This window comes from Tyto alba, unplaced genomic scaffold (genome assembly GCF_018691265.1).
Source record: "Tyto alba isolate M040663 unplaced genomic scaffold, T.alba_DEE_v4.0 Super-Scaffold_10, whole genome shotgun sequence".
NCBI lineage: Eukaryota > Metazoa > Chordata > Aves > Strigiformes > Tytonidae > Tyto > Tyto alba.
This window is the reverse complement of record NW_024881262.1, coordinates 8900166-8920067: the sequence shown is the minus strand read 5'-3', so window position 1 is coordinate 8920067 and position 19902 is coordinate 8900166. Positions and strand designations below refer to the sequence as shown.

At 42.9% G+C, this 19902-nt stretch overlaps 1 protein-coding gene across 4 annotated transcripts in view; it reads right to left on the bottom strand.

The window, feature by feature from the left end:
- Window positions 1–19902, bottom strand: part of LOC104363958 (calcium-activated potassium channel subunit beta-2) — a 154192-nt gene that overhangs the window by 70175 nt on the left and 64115 nt on the right. The window contains exon 1 of one of the 4 annotated variants that reach the window (XM_033006436.2): window positions 14323–14399. The exons of the other annotated variants lie outside the window; for them this stretch is intronic. Coding sequence (XP_032862327.1) covers window positions 14323–14342 — 20 coding nt within the window. The 5' untranslated portion in view covers window positions 14343–14399. Of the gene's footprint in view, window positions 1–14322; window positions 14400–19902 lie in introns of those variants that run through there. 4 annotated transcript variants of the gene reach the window in all.

Below are 19902 nucleotides of genomic sequence, written 5' to 3'. Positions count from 1 at the left end.
TGCTGTATACATATTATCTCTTCTAAACTTTTCTGGAAATTTGAATTTTGCTTTGCCTCTAACATCAGAGACATGGTGCACTCGCAGACTTTAAAATCAGTGTCTGAAATACAGAAGCAGCATATTTGATTATGCTGTATTTGGCCTCTGCTAGGTAGCTCTTAGTCCCTCTGCTGTGGCAACTTGCTCAGAAAAATGTTATCAGATTAGCATAACCAAAATGGGAACAGCTCTTAAAACACTGGTGGAGATAAAGCAGCATAATCAGATGCAACATGCCTGTTTTTTTTCCAGCACATGTGAAGAGATGTGATAGATGGTCACCCTGGCAAAGGCAGATAAGAAATGCCTTGAGGTAGAGGGAAGAAAATAGGAAGCTATTTCCCCCTGCTTGTTTGTAATAGTTTGTAGAACACTACAAATTAAACTCTGTATTATGTTTAGCCTGCATTATTGTCAGCCTATATCACTTGGGAGTATTTATGATACAGGTTTTATGTGTTACCCCTTTTTTGTCTTTTATGTCACTTTACAGCTGTGTGACACACCACTGGGGCTGTAGCCAGGTGAGAAAGCTGCCAATGGAGCTGTGGTGGGGTATGAAAAATGCAATGAGGTCTTTTTCATTGAAGGTGGATTTCCATTTCAAATGTTTCTCCAGCAAGACAAGCCCCTTCCTCCACTGTCTTCTTCATCTTATATATTTCAGTGTGAACCTGTGTCCTGGGGAGCCTCATGTTCCCAGCAAGACCTTATGACTCAGGTCCTCTAAAGCCCTGTGCATATATTTTGCACCGTGTACCAGAGTAGTCCCACTCCTATAGCACTAACTGCATGCATGCAAGTACGAGGGGTGTTGTTGTAAGGCCTTTCCTGAGGAGGGAGGAAGCTTTGCTCCCTGCTTGTCGGTTGTGCTCCCCATGAGCCCCACGCACAGCCGGAGCTGGGGGGCTGCTGCTGTGCTTGTAGACTTGAGTGAGGGCAGCAGAGCCCAACAAGCACTGTCACAGGTCAGCAGTGGCTGTTTGACTGACAGCATGGCTGTCTTTCTGCTTGGCAATTTGTCCTGCCCTCCTTGTCATTTGGAGAAGATACTAATTTTGTTGTGGAAATAACCCCAAGAGACAATTTGATCACAGCATTGGGGATTTAAAGCCAATGAATTGGTGCAGTGCCTTACAGGCTGTTACTGCACTTTATTGTATAGAATCATCTTTACAGATGAACAGGGCAATCAGAGGTATATGAACTTTGCTTTTGCTATATTTTGTATGGTAAAGTACTGACTTGGAGAAGATGGTGGTAAAGCTAATGTCAAAGTGAGAACAGTCAACCTAGAAGGCATAAAACATGAGCAGGTCAAAAGCTTTGAGAGTTTCATGTGGGCATCCAAAAGCATAATAAAATGCAGAGCTTTTGCCAGCTGAAGTGGGAAATGGCACCCATTAAATCTGCAACGAGTTGTTGGGAGAAAGGCCAAATTCAGCAGTAGGCTATCAATGGCTGGTGCCTGGGCCCCCTTGCCATATGCTACCAGCCACACAGTTTTCTGTGGCCCTTGGAACGGGCTGTTTCCCTCATCCCCACATGGGAGGAGGGCGATGGTATGATCTGTCTCTCCTCCATGAGGCTCTGCAGGCAGGAATCCCACCCCAGCTAGCCTCCCCACACACACCCTGTGCAACAGCCCACCGGGTCTTTACCGACAACAGTGTGTGAAGCTAAAGACCCTGAAGACACTTAAAACAACTTTAAATGTATGTTTTGGGGATGGTGGTGGTGATTTTTATTTATCTTCATTGTTGTGTTCCCTGGACTGTACTCTCCCCTGATAGCATCAGTATTGGAGGTAAACTTTACCTTGAGGTAATGGTAATGGTTATTGAGCTGTACACCCAGTGTCTTTGCACCCATTAACAGCACAATCAATGAAACAGAGTTTAGCTGCCCTGCAGTTATAGCTGGTTGAGCAAGACAATGATGTTTTGACTGGCAAAGGGGCCCTCTTGGGATTTGATTTAAAAGGTTATCAGTTTAAGGAGGAGGGATGGATCCCATAAAAACGAGGGCACAATTGGGTTGAATTCTTTCCACCACCATTTTCGTGGTATGATACAGCAGTAATGCTTAAAATGAGTGGATAGGCTGTGCCTGCTTCACAGCTGGGTGGGGAAGGGTGTTGTGTGTTTTTTTTTTTTTTTTTTTTTTTTCCTCTGCATGTCTGTAATTCACTGACTTCCCCTGGCAGCTGTTTTGGCCCTTGCTCCTGCCCAGATTCTTGATACTACTAGCTTTCGTTCTCTGCTGAAAGTCCTGCAACTTGCAGCAGGAAAGAGGTTAGCTGGGGTCGAAACCTCTTGAATGACTGGGGGAACTGCTCTGTGGTGGAGGACAAAGATGGAGCAGAGAAGGCTGTCCTGGGCTTGCCTGGAGAGGGTGGGCAAGCAGCCAGAATCTGGGGGGAATAGAAAGGAGAAGAATTAGAGAGGAGGGGCAAGAAACTGCAATAGCTCCACTCCCTGGTTTCATAGATCTATGGTGGATTAGGATTGTCCTGAGGAGCTAATGTGGAATTGGAGCTCCAGGAAATCAATCCACAGGAGCTTGTGCATTGATCTGTTTGGAAGCGTTAACCTGAGGAATTTCTCCATCTACGCTTGTTTTCATTTGGGTGCATGTTCTCAGGGATTGATTTTCTTAAGATCTGAGCATTGAGTTAGATGTTTTGCTGGATGCACTGGTTCAACCTCAGCTTTTGTAAGGAGGCATCAAATGTGATTTCACCTAATTTGACTTTGTTATTGAGATTCACTGACAGTAAGCAGTAGGTTTGTGACTGCATTTTCTTCAGTAGCCCTTGAAAGGGCAGAGAGCTCTTTTATCTGTAAAGTGTAACCGTGTTTTCACCAAAGTGCTGCTGGAAAGGGGGGCCAAACCCAGCTAATGCTGTGCAACAGGATCACCTGGCATGACACGGGGCTGAATTCCTACCCCAACAACACACGGTGGCCTCTTGACAGGTAAAGATGACACTAAAGTGCCACCTGTTCTTAGGAAAAGTAATGTGTATAGATACATATGATGTGCATGTAAATATATATTTGTGTGTGTGTATATATATATATTTTCTTCCCAAATCACTTTGTTGTTTGGCCATGGAGGAATGAGAGTGGAGCCTTAAATAAAGAGAAATCCAGGTGGTCCTAGGCTGTGCAATTCTGGTGAAAAACATTTTAGGGGAGAGAAAGTAGTCACAGGATATACCAGAGGGCTTTGGGAGAGGCTCCCCCACTACATCTGCTTGGTGAAGGTGCTGCCCATCTTCCAGCTAATCTTGTTTGGGTGCAACCACACCTGCCTTTTGCTGTGGCTCTTGGTAGGTGCCAAGCCCCTTTAATGAAAGGAGTAGATATCTGTGCCCAAATCACTAAAATGGACATTAATATGGTCTTGCTTCCCCTGTCTTCACCTCCCCCAAGAGCTCTCTGCATTCTCCTGCCCACTGCTTGTCACTTAGCCCTGGTGGTCCCAGGATGGATTGCCCTGAATCATAGTGAGACTGCTCCAAAACCAGCTGTATAATGGAACCACAGTGCAGTTACAGAAATGAGAGTGACTTTGTCCTCTGTAGGTTTAGCACCTCATTACCTTGAATCTGTGAAGAGCTTGACATGCAAGGGTCAAGTTGGAGTAAGGTCAAACAAAATTCATTTCAGTGGTATTTTGAATGCAGGGTCTGAGCTCAGGTGCACCGTGTTACCAAAAGCTGATAACAAACACCTTTGAAATGCTAACTTATCCTGAAAAGCCTATGTATTGAAAACTTCTAAGCAACACAAAGCTTCATCCTAGACAATCTGCTCTCTTTTTTTATTTTAATAAGCAAGAAGCATAGCATATGGTTGGAAAGGATGTGACAAATATTTTCACATTCACACAGTTCAGGAAAGAAGGGATGTTGCAAAACTTCAAGAAATCCCAGTTTCAAAGTACAGAGGTAAACATACAGAAGAGAAAGATGGGAGCAGCAAGGTTTCAGGCAGCAGTGTGCTTCTCCCTCAGTGCTATGGCCCCTTCTTTTCCTGATGGGTAATGCGTGGCTGTATAGCCTGTACCCTTCCAGGGAATATTTTATTTTTGATCTGCAATGCAAGAGCAGCCAGAAGACCAGGTTTCTGTCATGCCAGGCTCTGTTTAATGCAATATGCACTTGTTTTCCTCAGCTGCATTTTCCCTGTGCTCCTTCTGAAGTCAGGTTTGCCACTGAACTCCTTGTGTGGGTACACTGTGACCCATTTCAGTTCAAATGAACTAGGTTAGCTAAAGCAGTGTAAAATGCAGGTCTCTTGCTATTTTGCCTTGCTTTGAGTGAAACCCATTGGATGCAGAAGACCAGTCCCTCAGCCAATGTAAGTCAATGTACCTCCTCTGATTTTGATGGAGGCTTGTCTCTTCGTTCCAGCTGCGGATCTCACCTGGCATCTGGTACAATCCATCCTGTGTGGTGTTTATTTTGATAGCCTGATAAAGCTATTATTCTCAAGGGGAGATAGCTGCTGATAGCTGTGTGTTTAGCAAAAATCTGCACCCATACAGATTCCATAAGTATTTGCTTCAAATATGTAAACACCACATTAGCCAATTAAAGGAGTGTCCTTAATAATTTATCAGGCAATTAAAGTATTCATTGCCCTTTATCCCAGAGAGCTCCACCAGTGATATATAATCTGAACCTAAGTTAAAATGCTACAATAAATGAACAGTGATGCAATGTATCAAACATAATGAGAACATTAAGGCAATGAAGGGTGGTTTGTCAAGAACGGAGTATATAACACAGTTAGTGGAGCTAACTTAATTTCTGGAAATACCACTGCTCTTGAGGAGTAGGGCATGGAAGGGGGATGTCTGGGGAAGAAATTCCAGTAATAGGTTCTAGGGAAAACATACCTGTTACAAAGTTAGAGATTGGAAACATTTGTCTCCTCAGTAGTTATTAATAAGCCTCTTGAGAATGTCATGGGAAAGGGAAATGAACAACTGAAAGAGGGATTATAGCAGAAGTGGCATTTCAGTTTAGCTCTGACTGCTTGTCATAGTACAATATTGCTTCATACTTCTGTAATGAAAAATGCAAAAGCAAAAGGGGGGATAAAAAACCCAAATGTTTTTATTACTAATTCTGGCCTGGATGTTTTTAAAAATGACCCAATATGTTAGAAGTCCAATTCACACTGTGTTGTAATCAGATTTGGACAGTTTGTTTCCCTTTTGAAGATCTCAGACACTTCTGTAAAAATGCCAGAGCCTCAGTGATACCAAATCTCCTGTCTGTGCTGTTACCTCTGCTCCTGGGAGCTGCTTCTGGTGGTATTCTGTGGTATGAACGTGTACCCAAAGATGTGTAGGTCACATAAACATACAGCTGGGATCTGATGCACTGTGGATGAAGGAGGGATGGATGGTTTCATCTTCCCATTTTTAATAGTATCTTGAGGTGGGGGGGATGATTAAGGGCCAACTATTACTACTTTTGAAGAACTGTTCTTGAGCCATTCAATTCTGGATATGAAAAAGGATGGGATGGAAGTTAATGGAGATACAAAAATGATGGTTCCACAGTTCCCCTTTCCAAGCTCTGAGACTCCAACATGTTGGCAAGTGATTTCCTTTAATGGGAAAAACCCAAATGAGACTTGTTTTCTGACCACATTTTGAGATGGGCTTCACAAATATTCACGGCTGCTTTGACTGCAGGCATGAATATGGCACTCTTTCAAAACAGGTTCCCACAATCGTGCTTTAGTGGTGTATCTTTTTATGGTGACACCTGTTATCTGCCAGTTTAGGAAAGAACTTCCCTGTTCAAGGCACTATTCCATGCTTGTTGGTTTATTTGTCAGCCTTTATAGACCTGTATGATATCTATGGAAACGATGGTTATTATTACTGGAGTCTTAGCACAGCATGTTACATCAAAAGAAGCTAACTGACCAAAAGCATGTTGTTGAGTCTACTGCATGCCACAAGGACAAGAAGGACATGGGCTCTATTCCTGCCTCAGTTACTGGCTTGCTCCCTAACCTTGGACATTTTGTGCTATTATTATTTTTCCTTTACTTATTTGTTCTCTTGTGAACTCTTCAGAGAACAAACAGCTGCTTGCTGCAGGATTGCATAGTGCTTAGTGTTATTACTATATGGCAACTCGTAACAATAGCAAGGAGGGCTATTGGATAGCGAGCTTTATATTAACTAATTTGGAGCAGATTATATGGACTAGAACAGTGTAATTGAATGCAGGACTCATCTTTTCCCCGCCACTTGCAGTATACATTTCCTCCATTTATTTATACTGCCGTGCTTTCTCCTTCATATGATGCAAAGGACAATCAGCTTCCTGTTACAAACACCCCAAAGACTTTTTGGGTTGGGATCTGCTCTTTACTACATATCAGAAAGCTTATGTAGTTGTTGATAGTCTCTGGAAGAAGCTACATCCAGATGCACATGCAGCTCTGCAATCCTAGCCCACACAGCAGCATCTGTGCTTGGTGCACTGTGCTACCTGCACTCCCTCCCTGGTGTAATAGGCTGGGGGAGCTGGATGCTTCTCAGCAATCCTCTGTTCCAGTGAAAGAACGACCACATCTATAGGGATAAAATATTTTGGTTTGTCAGGTTACTTCAGAATCAACTTTTTCACTGGACAAAACTTAAAGACAATAGAGTACATTTAAATAAAAAGCATGAGCCACAAAAAAAATATAGCCAAATGTGCTTTTAATGTGATAATTTAATACAAGTAACTTTTTTTTTGGTTCAACTAAGCCAGATTTTAGTTCTTTGTTGTAGGTTAAAGCAGGTATCTCCCCCTCTTAGCTTCAGAAAGGCACACAGAAAAAACAATATCCCTGTTTCTGGTGTTAGGAGCCTGCATGTCCTTGTCTTTCCCTCTTGTCCTTTGTACTTGATTCCCTTCTTTTTGCAAATGAGCATTTGGATGCTGTTCAGCCCGATGGGGGACTACAGCTGTTCTTTCCCTCCTCATCATTCTGGTCATTTGGCTGACATTTCTACTGTGTACCTAAACTTTCCCATTCCTGGATTCAGTCTGCTTTTCTTTGCACCCTTTTGAAGGCAGAGCAATAAGATCTTTTGTGTTGTTATGAGATTTAAAAAAAACAAACAAAAAAAAAAAACCAAACAAATCCAGACTTTTTAGGACAGTCATAACTATTTTCTATTTTCTTTTTACTTAAGATGCTTAAATGAGAAATTGCTTGTATGGTTTACTGATGCTTTACCTCACTGTAGGTTTATAGGGACTGCTGAAGGTCTCTCTGCAGCTGGATATTGCCATTATTTCCTTTGTATAACTGCTATTGCTTGGCATAAAACTTAGAAGACCTGAATCAAAGCCAAAGATACAATATCTTAGCCTCAGAAAATCAGTAAAGACTCAGCTCTAAATTTGGTGTGAAAATATTTGATTTGTGATTAATTTCTTGGGGGGGGCGGGGGGGCAGGGAGGTGTGTGTGTGTGAAGAAACATTGCTGCCTTGCAGAAACCGCAAGAATTTCAGTAGCTTACAAGAGAAATGTTCTTTTTGAATGCCTGAATCCTCCTCATGTCATATAATTTATGTTAATTAAATGCTGATGGAATCTGAATAAGCATATTGATGGAAGATGTATTTGAGATACTGTTATTAATTCATCACTCAGTAGCTAGCGCGTGAAATAATACATTCCTAGACTCTGATTTAGGACATTTCATTTCCAGTATTACTAAGATGTCTCTTTCCTACAGAAATAACCCTTTAATCTACCGTTTAAAAAAACAAAACACAGCAACACAAAAACAAACAGAAAAAAACTCCTCAAAAAACTCACTGGAGGCAGCCTTGTTGAACAACTCTGAAGTAGTAATTATTTACGCACTTTCAGAGCTGTAACACATACTGATCACAGTTCTCCTGGCAAATGGATACAAAACAGTAATTTAAAAATAGTTGTAACGTTCAAGTATGAAGGAGAACCTCTAAACTCAACAGCATGTGCTTTATTGCGCCCCAAGCTTACATTTTGGCAAGTGTAAGGACATGGCAACCTTTCCAGAACTATGCTTCGTACTTAAATCCTCACCTCACTGGTAGTGACCTGTGGCCAGGACTCGGCATCCTCCATCCAACGAGCCGTGAGCTGGGGCTGGCCACAAACTTGACCTTATGCCAAGAAGATGCTGGGATGCTGGTGGTGTCTGCTTGATGTGGATGGTTTGATACTGTTCCAGCAGGCAGCCGGTGGCCTCAGGGGGTCAGGGGTGGTCCCTGTCCCTGCTGAACCTCCGCCAAGGTTTCCACTAGCACCAGTGCTTGGGGATTAGCCTTGGCTGACCCTGACTTGCCACCAAAGGGACCTCAGCAGCTGAAAGTGTGGAAAAGGGGCGATCTTGCCTCAGCTGTTGGCTCATCACCTCTCTCACACAATGGCCAAAGCAAGTCTTCAGAGCCCCCCAAACAGTGCATCGCTGCTGTGCCTGCTGCCAGGTGTCTGACAAAAGAGAGCAAAGCAAAAAATGGTCTGGACACCCCAGACCCTCAGCTAGAGCTAAACTAGGAAGCAAACTCTACAAAACACTAGAACGGGACATTTTGGAGTACAGAAGGCTAAGAAACAGTGGTAATGATAGTCTAATACAAACTTGAACATTTGCTTTAGCTTAAGGGGGAGAATTTCTATTGACTTCTATGTGTTTTGGATGAGGTCCCAGGTAACTAGGGTGCTCATAAGCAGTCCTGAATAGTTGGAGAGAGGGAATAAAAGCATGGGAGCCAGTTTTCTGTCATGTTTTCTGGTACTGGAGTTGGTTTCATAGGTCATTTGTACCTATGTATAAAATGCTCAGTGAGTATTTTATAAGTTCATTTGGGGAATCAACAGTGCCCCAAACCATAACTGCTTCCATTATCCTGAAGTTTACTAGAAGGAGGGAGTCAGATCTCCAGAAGTTACTGTTCTTTGCTAAAGGTTGGCTCTGCAACCTGCACACCCGTTATTCTCGGTGTTGCTGAGAGGAAGGACTGATACGTGTGTGCTGAGTCTTCCTCAGCTGAGGGACCGGGGAGGTCCAAATCCAGGAACAGGCTGATGGAAAGCTGTGACATACAATTCCCAACAATTCTATAGTGTCTCTAAAAGCGCTTTGCTGCTTTTGTGGGACTATGTGAAACTGGGTCCTGATTTGTCTGCAAAGGTTTTAATTTGTTTATTCCAAGGCTTACAGCTTTCTCCCCTCTACAAAAGCATCATTGTTTCAGGAGGTGAGGCAGCGCTGATACTGACAAGTGTGACATTAATGCATGAGGATGTTCATGCTTTCCCCGTTGCTGCATTGAGCCCTGGGGATGAGTTCAGAAACGATGGAGTAAACCTAATGATGAGCTTCTCTGAGATAATTACAAACGTAATAGGGAATGGAATGAGGTAAGCAATGAAAATCAAAGTGAAATTTCCTGACTGACTGAAGCTGAACTAACTGTGGGCACTGCTGAAGGAGACTGTCGCATCCTCTACTCCTAGGTGTGCAGGTTTTGCCACATTCTTCACCCAATACCATCACACGGGTGGCAAGCTGAGTTGTCTTTAGAGCTATGGGGTTAGTTTTCAGGTGGATCACTGAGTTTAAGTCAGTGGGAGGTTTCTGCTCTTGCTCAAGATGGAGTAAAATTGCAACATTGCCAAACTGTGCTGCACAGTTGAAAGCATAATGTGGTAACTGGTAACGCTGTAGGTTGGACATATGGGCATATGTAAGAGCTATGCTTTTTCTCTGTGGTGGGGAAATATTGACTTTGCAGTGCTAATAAGTAACTGGAAGTATTTAATATTAGGCTTTAGCCTCAAGGGACCTTTATATTGCACCATCAAGAAAGAAATTAAGATCTGAGAACAGGTCTCTTGGAGTATCTGCATGGAAAGGACAGAGGTGTTCCAGACTGCAAACAGCTACTTTTTCCTTCTGCTCCCTGAGACTTAACAACGCCAGAGTCATTCTGCATTTTGCTCATAATCATTCAGTCTGGTGAATTTTTTTATTTAAATGTAATTTCTGTGGCTTCTCAAATGGTAGCTGGAAACCTTTCCTTGTGACTCCACCAGGTCCCTTAGAAAAAAAAAAAAGATTTTCGCCTATTGTGTTTTGCTAAGGAGTTAATAACTTGTGTTATTCAAGTAGATATGAAAGGGTTTTGAAAACAGTTTGTGTGTTTGTATACAGCAGGGAGAGGAAGCTGCTCATTTTAATTCCCTGTTAAGGCTGTGCTTGGGGAAGGCTCTGTCTGTATAACCTGCTTCTTGGCTGCTTTCTCTTAATGATGATGTTTGGCTCAGTTATTAGGAGTTGTAATACATGGACAGGTCTACGTAAGAGACATGAATCTGGAAATAATCAGGAATTGCTCTTTGTCATCTGTGTCCCGTTTCCTCCCCCCCCCCCCCAATTGGAATTGCTGGAGGATTGACTGGAAAAGGCCCTCACAGGAGACATGTCCAAGAGCTACCTACATCTCATGCTGGTTGCGCTTATGGATTTGGGCACCTCTGTAGACTGAAAACCTGTGTTTTCCTTCCCTAGCTACTACTCTTTAGTGTTAAGATGTTTTCATGACAGTAAGGCTTGTGAATATTGCTTGCTAGGGCTGTAGTTTGCCTTTGGTTTTGGCTTCTTCGTATCCCAGGGTTGGGGCATGGTGTGCAACCAGAAGCAGCACAGTCTGTAGAGCAAAGCGCAAGAACTTTTTAGCTTCAGCATTGCATTCATGTCCTCTTTGTTTCTGCATTACTGTGGTTTTATGTACATCCACTTGCCTGGGGACTTGTCATCTTATTTGTAATCTATTGTTTTAATTATTTTCAGTGAAGGTGTCCAAAGACCTTGGGGTATTGAGACACAAATACATTATTTATTCATTAATTATTCATTATTGCTAACTACTTGCTATGATGTAGTTGTCTGCAGTAATGTGTCTGGATGAACCCTCTCCCATGGATAAGAAGGTAGCTGCTTTATTTGTCAACTATTCCTTGGTGAAGGGTAAGATTGCTGAAGGAATTGGGGGGAAAAAAGTTGCACTTGGCCAGTAATTCTTTTTCTGATGTGAATCTCTAAGAGTTGACCTAAAAGTCATCAGATGGGGCATAAGTTCCCTAATCAACATCTGGTGGTCATAAACTATTGCTGATTTGTCCCAGAATTGCCAGGAGAGGCATTTACCAGGAGGGTAAAAAGGGCTTTAATTGACCTGGTTGTCACTGATTTTTCCCACTTAAGAAATGTCTCCTCCTTCCTCTGAGGCTTCACCTAGGTCTGAAACTACTCCTGATACCTCTGCAATTCAGTGCCCAGGTAGTTTTCTTCCCTGCATTTTGTTGAAATGCAGAAATAAACACAGAAACGTTAAAAATAGAAATAACCCTGAGCTGAAATCATTTCTCCTTCCTGGCTGACTGCCTTGTGCACCAGCCTTCAGTCATATTTCAGCTGAGATTGTTGAGGCTGCAGCTACCCAGTGCTAATCTCGGAGATGGTTTTCTCAGACAGATACTTGGTTCCAATTCCTTATGGGATTTTACTCATTTCTTGCCCCTCTGTGGTCTGATTTACATGATTTCCCTGCACTGATTGCTACAAAAGAGGAGCCTGCAGCAAACGTCCAGGTGCTGTCCTGCCTGATTTCCAAAGCAGGAGATGCATGTTCTTGGCTAAAATGCACTGACTTCAGCCTGCCTTCCTCCCTTATGCTGCAGTTCAGGTACCAGGGAGCAATTGTGTGGCTTAAAACTCAGGTAGAGGTCTGAGCTCTGGTCCTGGTGGGGGCTGTGATCCTGTGCCAGCCCCATCACAGTGGGTCAAGTGGGATGACACTGGGTGTAGCTGCTGCTGGAGGACGTGCTGCTTGGGAGCTGGTTAAATACAATTCTGATGAACATCAGCTTTGAAACCTCAGGGAAGTTTTAACAGGCTATAGGAGATGTGTTTTGTTTAAGACAACTAATAACTGCTGAAGTTTTGATTTTTAGTTTGAGGAGAAACCTCTTAGTTGATTGGTAATGGGTCAAAGAGGTTGAAATACTTCAGTTGGATTGACAAGACCAGACTTTCTAGGGATGAGCAGACAGACTGGAGGGGTCAGAGACGGAGGAGAGCTATGTGTAATAGCTAGTGACAACTTTTTGTCCACCTAAAAGAGCATTTCTTCAGGGACTATTGCAGAAACCTGAATTTGTGTGTGCTCTTCTGGAAATAAATCCATGCAATTTCCCTCGTGCAGGAAAATCAATGCAGGTTGCCGGGCACTGTTGTGACTAGCAGGTCCAGTGAGACTGTCAGGAGAATTTTTTTAGTGTCTTGAGATAATTTCTGGGAGCTTTGAAACTGAGAGGAAAACCTCTTTGGTTTCATAGCCTCATCAAAAATCCCCCCTGGGACACTGTGATCACCATGACTGTCTGCTCAAGAAAATTTTTTGCATCTGCTTGATTAGTGTGTTGGATTGCTACAATAATCAAGAAAATTAAGTCTTTAGCAATATGGACAGATTTTCTGACAGTCCTGTGGAGAGGGCAGAGAGGAAGTTTAGGTAAAAAGTCCTGTCACTGTAAGGGCAAATTGAACACCCAGCATTGCTGTCAGCTGTTTAATGGAAGACAGCATAATCACTGGCAGGATCAATCCCTATAGATTGAGCCTGTGGCTATTATCAACTTTTCCTATGTCCTTACTGCTTGTAAATTTAACTCCACCTCTCAATAATTTTAAATGAAAGGCACAGCAGTGCTGCAGAGAAAGGAAACAAAATGCTTTTTGTTTTAAACCACATTGCTTTTTGAGTACATCTCTTCTCTGTATGAAACTTAGCTTCTGCCCGTTGTCTGTGCAGGTTTGTAGCTTGAATTTGTACCTTGCTTTGTTCTGCTGTGGTTGAGCACAGTCACAGCATGATACAGCTGGGATGTACCTGTCTCTGCCCCTTCATAGTTACAAAATCCACTTTGTAAACACTTTAGAGAAAATGTTCTTGGGAGAGCATAGCCCATTACACACAGTTGTGAGCCTCTCTAGTAAAATTGCATATATTAATGGTTAGATTCTTAGATGTTTTACAGTGTAATTCTCCCTCTGTTGCTCTCTCCAGTACTCCCAGTGCTCCTACCCTCTTGGAGTTGTTTGAAAGTAGGACTTGAGTGTTTTCAGTCTCTTGCTGATCTACCGGGGGGGGGTCTACAAAGCAAGGTGGGAAAGTGCTGGAAAAGTGACTATCAGCATTCTCGCTTGCACTTGCCAATAGTTTTGGAGCCGTGCTGCCCAGCTGCTCCCTCCGTTTGAGAGAACCATGAAAAAGGGATACCAGTGACCATCCCAAAGCCATCAGGGCAGTCGCTGAGTGCTGCTGGTTCCACTGCTGGGAGGAGATGGCCTGGAGCTGGGGTAAGGAAGAACAGAAAAAGCCTGTCTAATGCAAGCTCCAAATTTGGCTGTAGGTGCACAGCGAGTATTTTTAGCTTTCACGCTCTCCCTGACACTTAGGTGTTAATTTTATAGCACCCTGATCTGTTTGTCTACAACTGTCTGTCTCGCACAGCCCTGCTGTCCGCTTCACGTCAAACCCAGGCATGAAGCCAATGACTGGAGGCATTGGATATGGCAGCAACAAGAGCATCCTATGCCAAAATCACCTCCTAGGTCTGGGTTAATAGAATACCGCTCAAATGCTTGCTCAGTTTAACAAAAAAAAAGAAAAGTCAACATGTCCTGGCAACTGAAGGCCTTAGTGTGTAATTGTGTAGAGACTAAAATTGTGCAGAAAGCGATAAACTCTGAGAGTGTCTCAGTGTTTATGGGACCAAGTACGCCATACATTATCATTGGACATTATCACATAAATTATCACTTTCTCTATACCTCCCAATTGTACTATAAAATTTCATAGTGCTGCTTCTCACTGTGCAAGAAGCAATGAGGAACCCGGTGCTTCACACTGCTTTTCATACAATAAAAGTGCAACATTATTCTGACAGCCGTTCTGTTTGGTGCCCGGGTGCCTGGAGCACATCCAAAGCTGTCTACCCTGCACCTGCGAGACAAGCAGAGCTAATCTGACACTGCATCTGCCTACTCTGTCCGATGCTCCTCATAAATAAAGAAACAGTTCAGAATGACATCTGTAGAAACTGGATTTTACAAGCCTTGCTGCCACATATATTTCAATCTTTGCTCAAAGGAGAGAGAGAGAAAGAGAAGTTTGAAAGGAATCCTACCTTTGTTGCGTGGTTGCCATAGTAAAAGCAAACTTCTTCCATGCAAAGGGTATGAAAAGGTAAAAGTTTGTACTTGAAGCAAGTATGTTCATTATAGGAAAAAAAATAGAGGGAAGAGCCACAGGGAAGGAAAACACTCCTTCAGAAATTTCATCATAGATCATGTGAGACAAAAGAGCCATTGAAAAACGCTTTAACACTTTTCAATTATGTTGCTTTCAACAGGTCTTGCCAAAGTCTAAAACCACAAGCTTTCAGGCAGAATGTGATAATGAAGGAGATGGGGCTCAGAAACACAAATGACTGAAACTGGATCTGATGTGGGGAGTTTGCTTGAGGTTTTGCTTGAGGGTGTTCTGAAAAACAGCATTTCTCTCCAAATCCTACCTGTCTTAGTCTGTCAAGAAGATATATACATGTATATAGGATGTGTTCAACACCAGAAGTAGCAGCAGAAAGATATATCACTGATGAATAAATACCTTTGTGGATGAATACCTGCAGTTTTAACATGTAAACAAACCCTCTTTGCTATAGTGCATTGCTGCCAGTTGCAATCTTGTAGTGAGCAAAAATATGGTACAGAAAGCTAACAGCTTTTTGCCAGCAGGTTGTCTTCAAATGCATAATTGGTACAAAGTTGTGACACTACAAATACTAGCAAAAATTGTAAATGATGATCAGAAAGTAGCATTTGCCAGAGAGAAAGAATTTTCTCCCTGGTTTATAGACCCTGTTAAATTAATTTAGCTGACTGTGTACAGTGTACAAGTGCTGCAGCATCTTAGAGCTCTTCTCTCAAAGTGCATATAGCTGCTCTCCATATTCTCCTGTCCACTGTTAATGGCTATTTTGGTCCCAAACATATTTTGCAAGCACCTGAGAAGGTTTGCGAAGTGGCATTACCCTGTCTCCAGTCAGGAGGGCTGTTTGCCTTCTCCGTTTGACATGGGAGCCCTGGAGTGTGGGAGGTGAGCTGCAAGGACACCACACTGGGGGATCCTTCCATTAGAAAAGCAAAACAGGGCCCATCCTCAGGTCTTTTCCCTGTATGATGGAAGTTTTAATTCAGTTTTTCTATTTGTCACAATATGCATATGAAGGTATCCTCACTTGACTTGTGATAACTGGCCTGTGAAGATCATATGCCACTTACAGCAATTACAAGGACGCTTTATCCAGCATGGGGCAGATCTTGGGGCTTTTCTCAGTCATTATTCCAAGCCAAACCACCTGTAATTATAGCTAAACTAATGTTTACACCGTTCCCCTGGCAACCATCTCATTTCCCGGTCCCCTGGCTTTGCCTTGCAAAAGCAAGGTGTGAGATGCTCTGATTTGACCTGACTCTAGCTGAAGTCAAGACAACTTTTCTCCCTGTCATCTTGTTCATTTAAAATTTATCAGGATAGGGTTTTCCAGTTGGGGGTGATGTTTGCAGTAGTGCTATGGCACAGTAAATAAACATCAAAGTCCATTGTGCCTATAGAAAATAAATTTTCCCCAGTGAGCTTGCTGGGCAGGGTATGTATACTACTAGCAGCAGTATGTTGCAAAAAAGACACAAAATGAAAGAATAATACGGAAGAAACTTGATCCACATGTACATAGGAAGTTTCTGATCAAAAGCACCATACTTTTTAGATTATGGAAGCTGTTTATGAAAACAGTATCCAGGGATTTTTAACTGGTACAAATGAAAGGAGTGGGTGCTCTCTCTGTAATTCGTTGGTCTCCAACTTCCCACTTCCGGGTTGCACAATTCAAAACTGGACTTTCGTCTGAGGAGATGAAATTTAGTAAGAAATATTTTTTGCAAGCAGTCTGATCCCTGAGGCTGGGGGGAAAACACTACAGCTCTAGTATTTGATATAATTTAAAAGCTGATTACCCTGCGTGAGGAATAAGTACTTTTCATAAGGCTTTCTGCTATGTATGGTGTGCACCCTAATTCGTATTAAAGGCTCCTAAGGAGCCATCATAGTTTATCAAGATAGTAATATGCATTTTAAGAGCACTCAAATGGAGACTTACATGATAAACCCTAATGATTCTGGAATGCATTATTAGCTATGGTACACTCCCAGAAGCAGTCACTCATTTCTGGCAAACTAGATAATTCAGGAAGCCATGAAAAACCTCAGCTCAGAATTAAGCTGCTGTTCAGCCACTCTCTAGGATTTATTGCATGCATTAAGGGGTACTTTCCACCTCAGACTTTGTATGGCAAGTGGCTATTTTATGCATAGGAACATCGCTCTGATCCCTTATAAAGAAAACAACCTGTTAAGCTTTAAAACTCATTATTTATCTTATAATGGCCTTATATCTCTGGCAATATTTCCCTGCAATTGTCCTGTCAGCCAGATGTGAAGTAAGATATCAGTATAAACTGGTTTCACAATATCTGTGAAATATGTCTGGAAGATAACAACGTTACTGAGATGATGTTTTTAAATCATGAGAAAAAACAGCCAGTAAATTGATAGCTTCCATGAAGCCAACAGAAAAATTAATACTGTGGAGAAATGGGGCTAGCAACTGCATTTCTCCCAGCAAGATGAGTTCAAAGCAACTGTGAAAATGAAAATTCAATAATTCTTAATTGTGCTGAAGATTAAGACCCCCATGATACAAAGACTCGCATGGAACAAGAGACAAAATATCCTAGGGTACATGCTCCAAGTAAAAGGATTTACTGACCTTTCTCTCCCCTTGTCCAGATAATTTTACTTTAAATGTAGTTCTTAGTGAGACTAGTCATGTCCTTAAAAATGAGTGATTTACAATTTTATCCCACTGAATTCCGAATTGACATTTTCATGCTGTCAACTCTCCATTTTCTGTCTGTTCTGCATTTGCAATTATTCTTATGTAGATAGCCTCAGTACTAGGGACTTGCTTTGTGCTGTGGCTGGTACTGTCTGGTCATGAGAGGCTGCCTGCCCAAAAATGGGATGAAAGATTTAACTGCCAAGACCCATTGTCTGCATCAGCATGCAGCCAGTGTGCTGCCACAGCACTGCCTAGAGAAGGTTTTTTTTTTTTTTTTTTTTGGTCCTTAGACTTGCTTCCCCTGTGGGCTGCTTGTGCTCTGTGGTTTTATACCATCTCTGTAACTTTGGAGGAAAGTTCTCTGGAGCATGGGTTTAGGGGGCTGTAATTATTTGCATATTCCAATGCTATCTAGAGAGAATTAATGAGAGCAGAACAGGTTTTAAGTGTGCTTATACTTTTTAGACATTTAGATACCAGAGGGTCTTAGCTGGCAGAACACAGATAGCTATCAGCTGATGAGGAAAATTGTTCTGAAAGATTAAAAGCCTTAACTTATCTTGAGTGGCACTATAAATGTCTACCCACCTTTGTGGGGCATGTACTGCAAAAGATCAGCTGCTCATTGTGGTCAGGGGAAGGATGTAACGAGGGAAAATGGGATCGAAGGGGAAAAGGATAATTTTACCAAAGTGATCTGCTCTTTACTCTTGTCTCTGCATGACAGGACAGTGCAGAAAAGTGCATGCAAAGGTGAATTATAGCTGAGTGGAGCAAAGCAGGAGCTGGCAGAAGACTGGGCTGGCTGTGTCAGAGCAATGACCAGTGAGCGCCCAGCAGCAGGTGTATGGCTTGCATTACCTAAAAGTCATTATCTGGTAGACTGCAGAGCAATTACTATGGCAAAACCACATAGAGCTGGTTAGTGCAGGAGCAATTAGTGTAGTGCACTGATTGCTCCTCACCTGGGCTCAATCACAAACAGGCCAGCCCAGTGCTGGGGGCACTGGCTCAGTGGTGGGGGAAAGCTCACCCAGCCGTCACTGGCAGCAAGATTGTCCTGCTCGGGTGCCCAACAGTGAAGGAGAAGCTGGAAAGGGCTACCTGTAGTTTTCTGGGGATTTACTTGGATGGTTTCTTGTTTTTAAAGGGCTGCGAAGCAGGGGCTAAAGGAGCAGGGTCAGGTTGCTGCGTGCAAGGAAGGGGATTGTGCCATCTTTGTGCTTTCAAACAAAAAAAGCAACATTTGGGGAGTTCTGTGTATCAGAACAGTACAGTGATAACTGAGTTACTGCATTTGGAGTTCCTCTGTCCAGGCTGCTTTTAGACCACACACGAGTTCATTGCAATGGGAGCTTTGCTGCAGGAAAAGAATCAGTCCTGGTTTATCCCCAGATGACCCAAACTCGTTACCTGTTTATACAAAGGCTAAATGTCCATGAATGCAAGCACAAATCTGAAAAACTGGTCTGCCTCCAAACGAGCTGCAGCTGCCATTTGGGTAAATAACACACAGCTTTCTTTTGTTCTGGGGAGTGGAAAAGAGGAGGTTTGGGAAGTGCTGCACTCTCTGAGGTTTGTGCAACTTGGCTGGGAGCCTTCCCTTGGCCTGAAACACCACAGTCCTGCCTCGGTCCTTGCCTTATGGCCCCATTCATCAGTTAATCAGAAGCAGACAGGGTCAAAAGCCACTTTTATTTTACATCTGGTCCCTTCAAGGTATGTCTCTAATGATGTACCTAAGAGAGAGAATGTTTGTTGTCTTGGCCATACCCTTCTCCTTTCTTGTCTGGTGAGGCTTGGGGTGGAGGAAGCCTTCTCCTAGTGGGACCATGGGGGGCAGCAGAGAGGGCAGAGGCTGATCTGGGGTGGCTGGAGAGGGAGTGGTAGAGACAGGTGAGGGGTGAGTGCAAATGGCGTGGATGACTTGCACCCTGGGGTATTTTTCCTTAGCACATGAGAGAGGAAGGGGAGGTGAGTCTCCTGCTGAAATTTCTCTGTTGAGTAGCTGCTCAAGAAAGTGAAGAACAGTCTGGACTCATCTTCCCCTCCCTTCCCCTGAGTGTCTCACTAATAGCTGCCTGGGACGTATTTCCAGCTGTGTTAATTACATCTAATTGGCTGCAGCTTTCTGGCCAGGCTCACCTCTCCCCAGGAGGTGCTGGCCCCGGTGGGAACAGGGGTGACCTGAGCCAAGGCTGAGGAGCTGCTCCTGCTGCTTGTGGCCAGAGACCCCCTGCATGTCTTCCCCAGTGCTCGGCAATGAAGTGCTTTGGTCATCATAGTATCTTTAGGTACTCAAGGGAAAATAAATGTTTTAGCTCCCACTAGTTTGATAATAACTGTAGAAATACAAAAATAAAGGTTTTTCTGTGTGGGTTTCTTGTCGTAGATTTCCTTCAGCTGCCTGATTCTGTTGATCTCAACTGAAGTATTATATGAGTTTCTGGGAGCTATAATGGGAAAATGAATCTTGAAAAGGGAGTTTAAAGTGTTCCTATAAAGACAGTGACTTTTCCTTCCCTCCTACCCTAAATCTAGACTTTGCTTTGTGTGCTTGAAAAAAAAGCTGGTTAAGAGTTTTAGGTGTGCTTGGTATCTGTTTATGCAAAATCTAGGGCTTAGCTGTGATGAGATAAAAGTAAATCTGGCTTTATTGTTTTTCCTCCTCATTTAAGTGATCACAGAAAGAACAGCCATAGCTCTAATGCTCAGACGTGCTCCTTTCACATTTGTTTTTTGCTTGTATTAGCGTAAGTCAGACTTTGAAATTAATTTTCTGCAAATTTGTTTGTATGAAGTTTG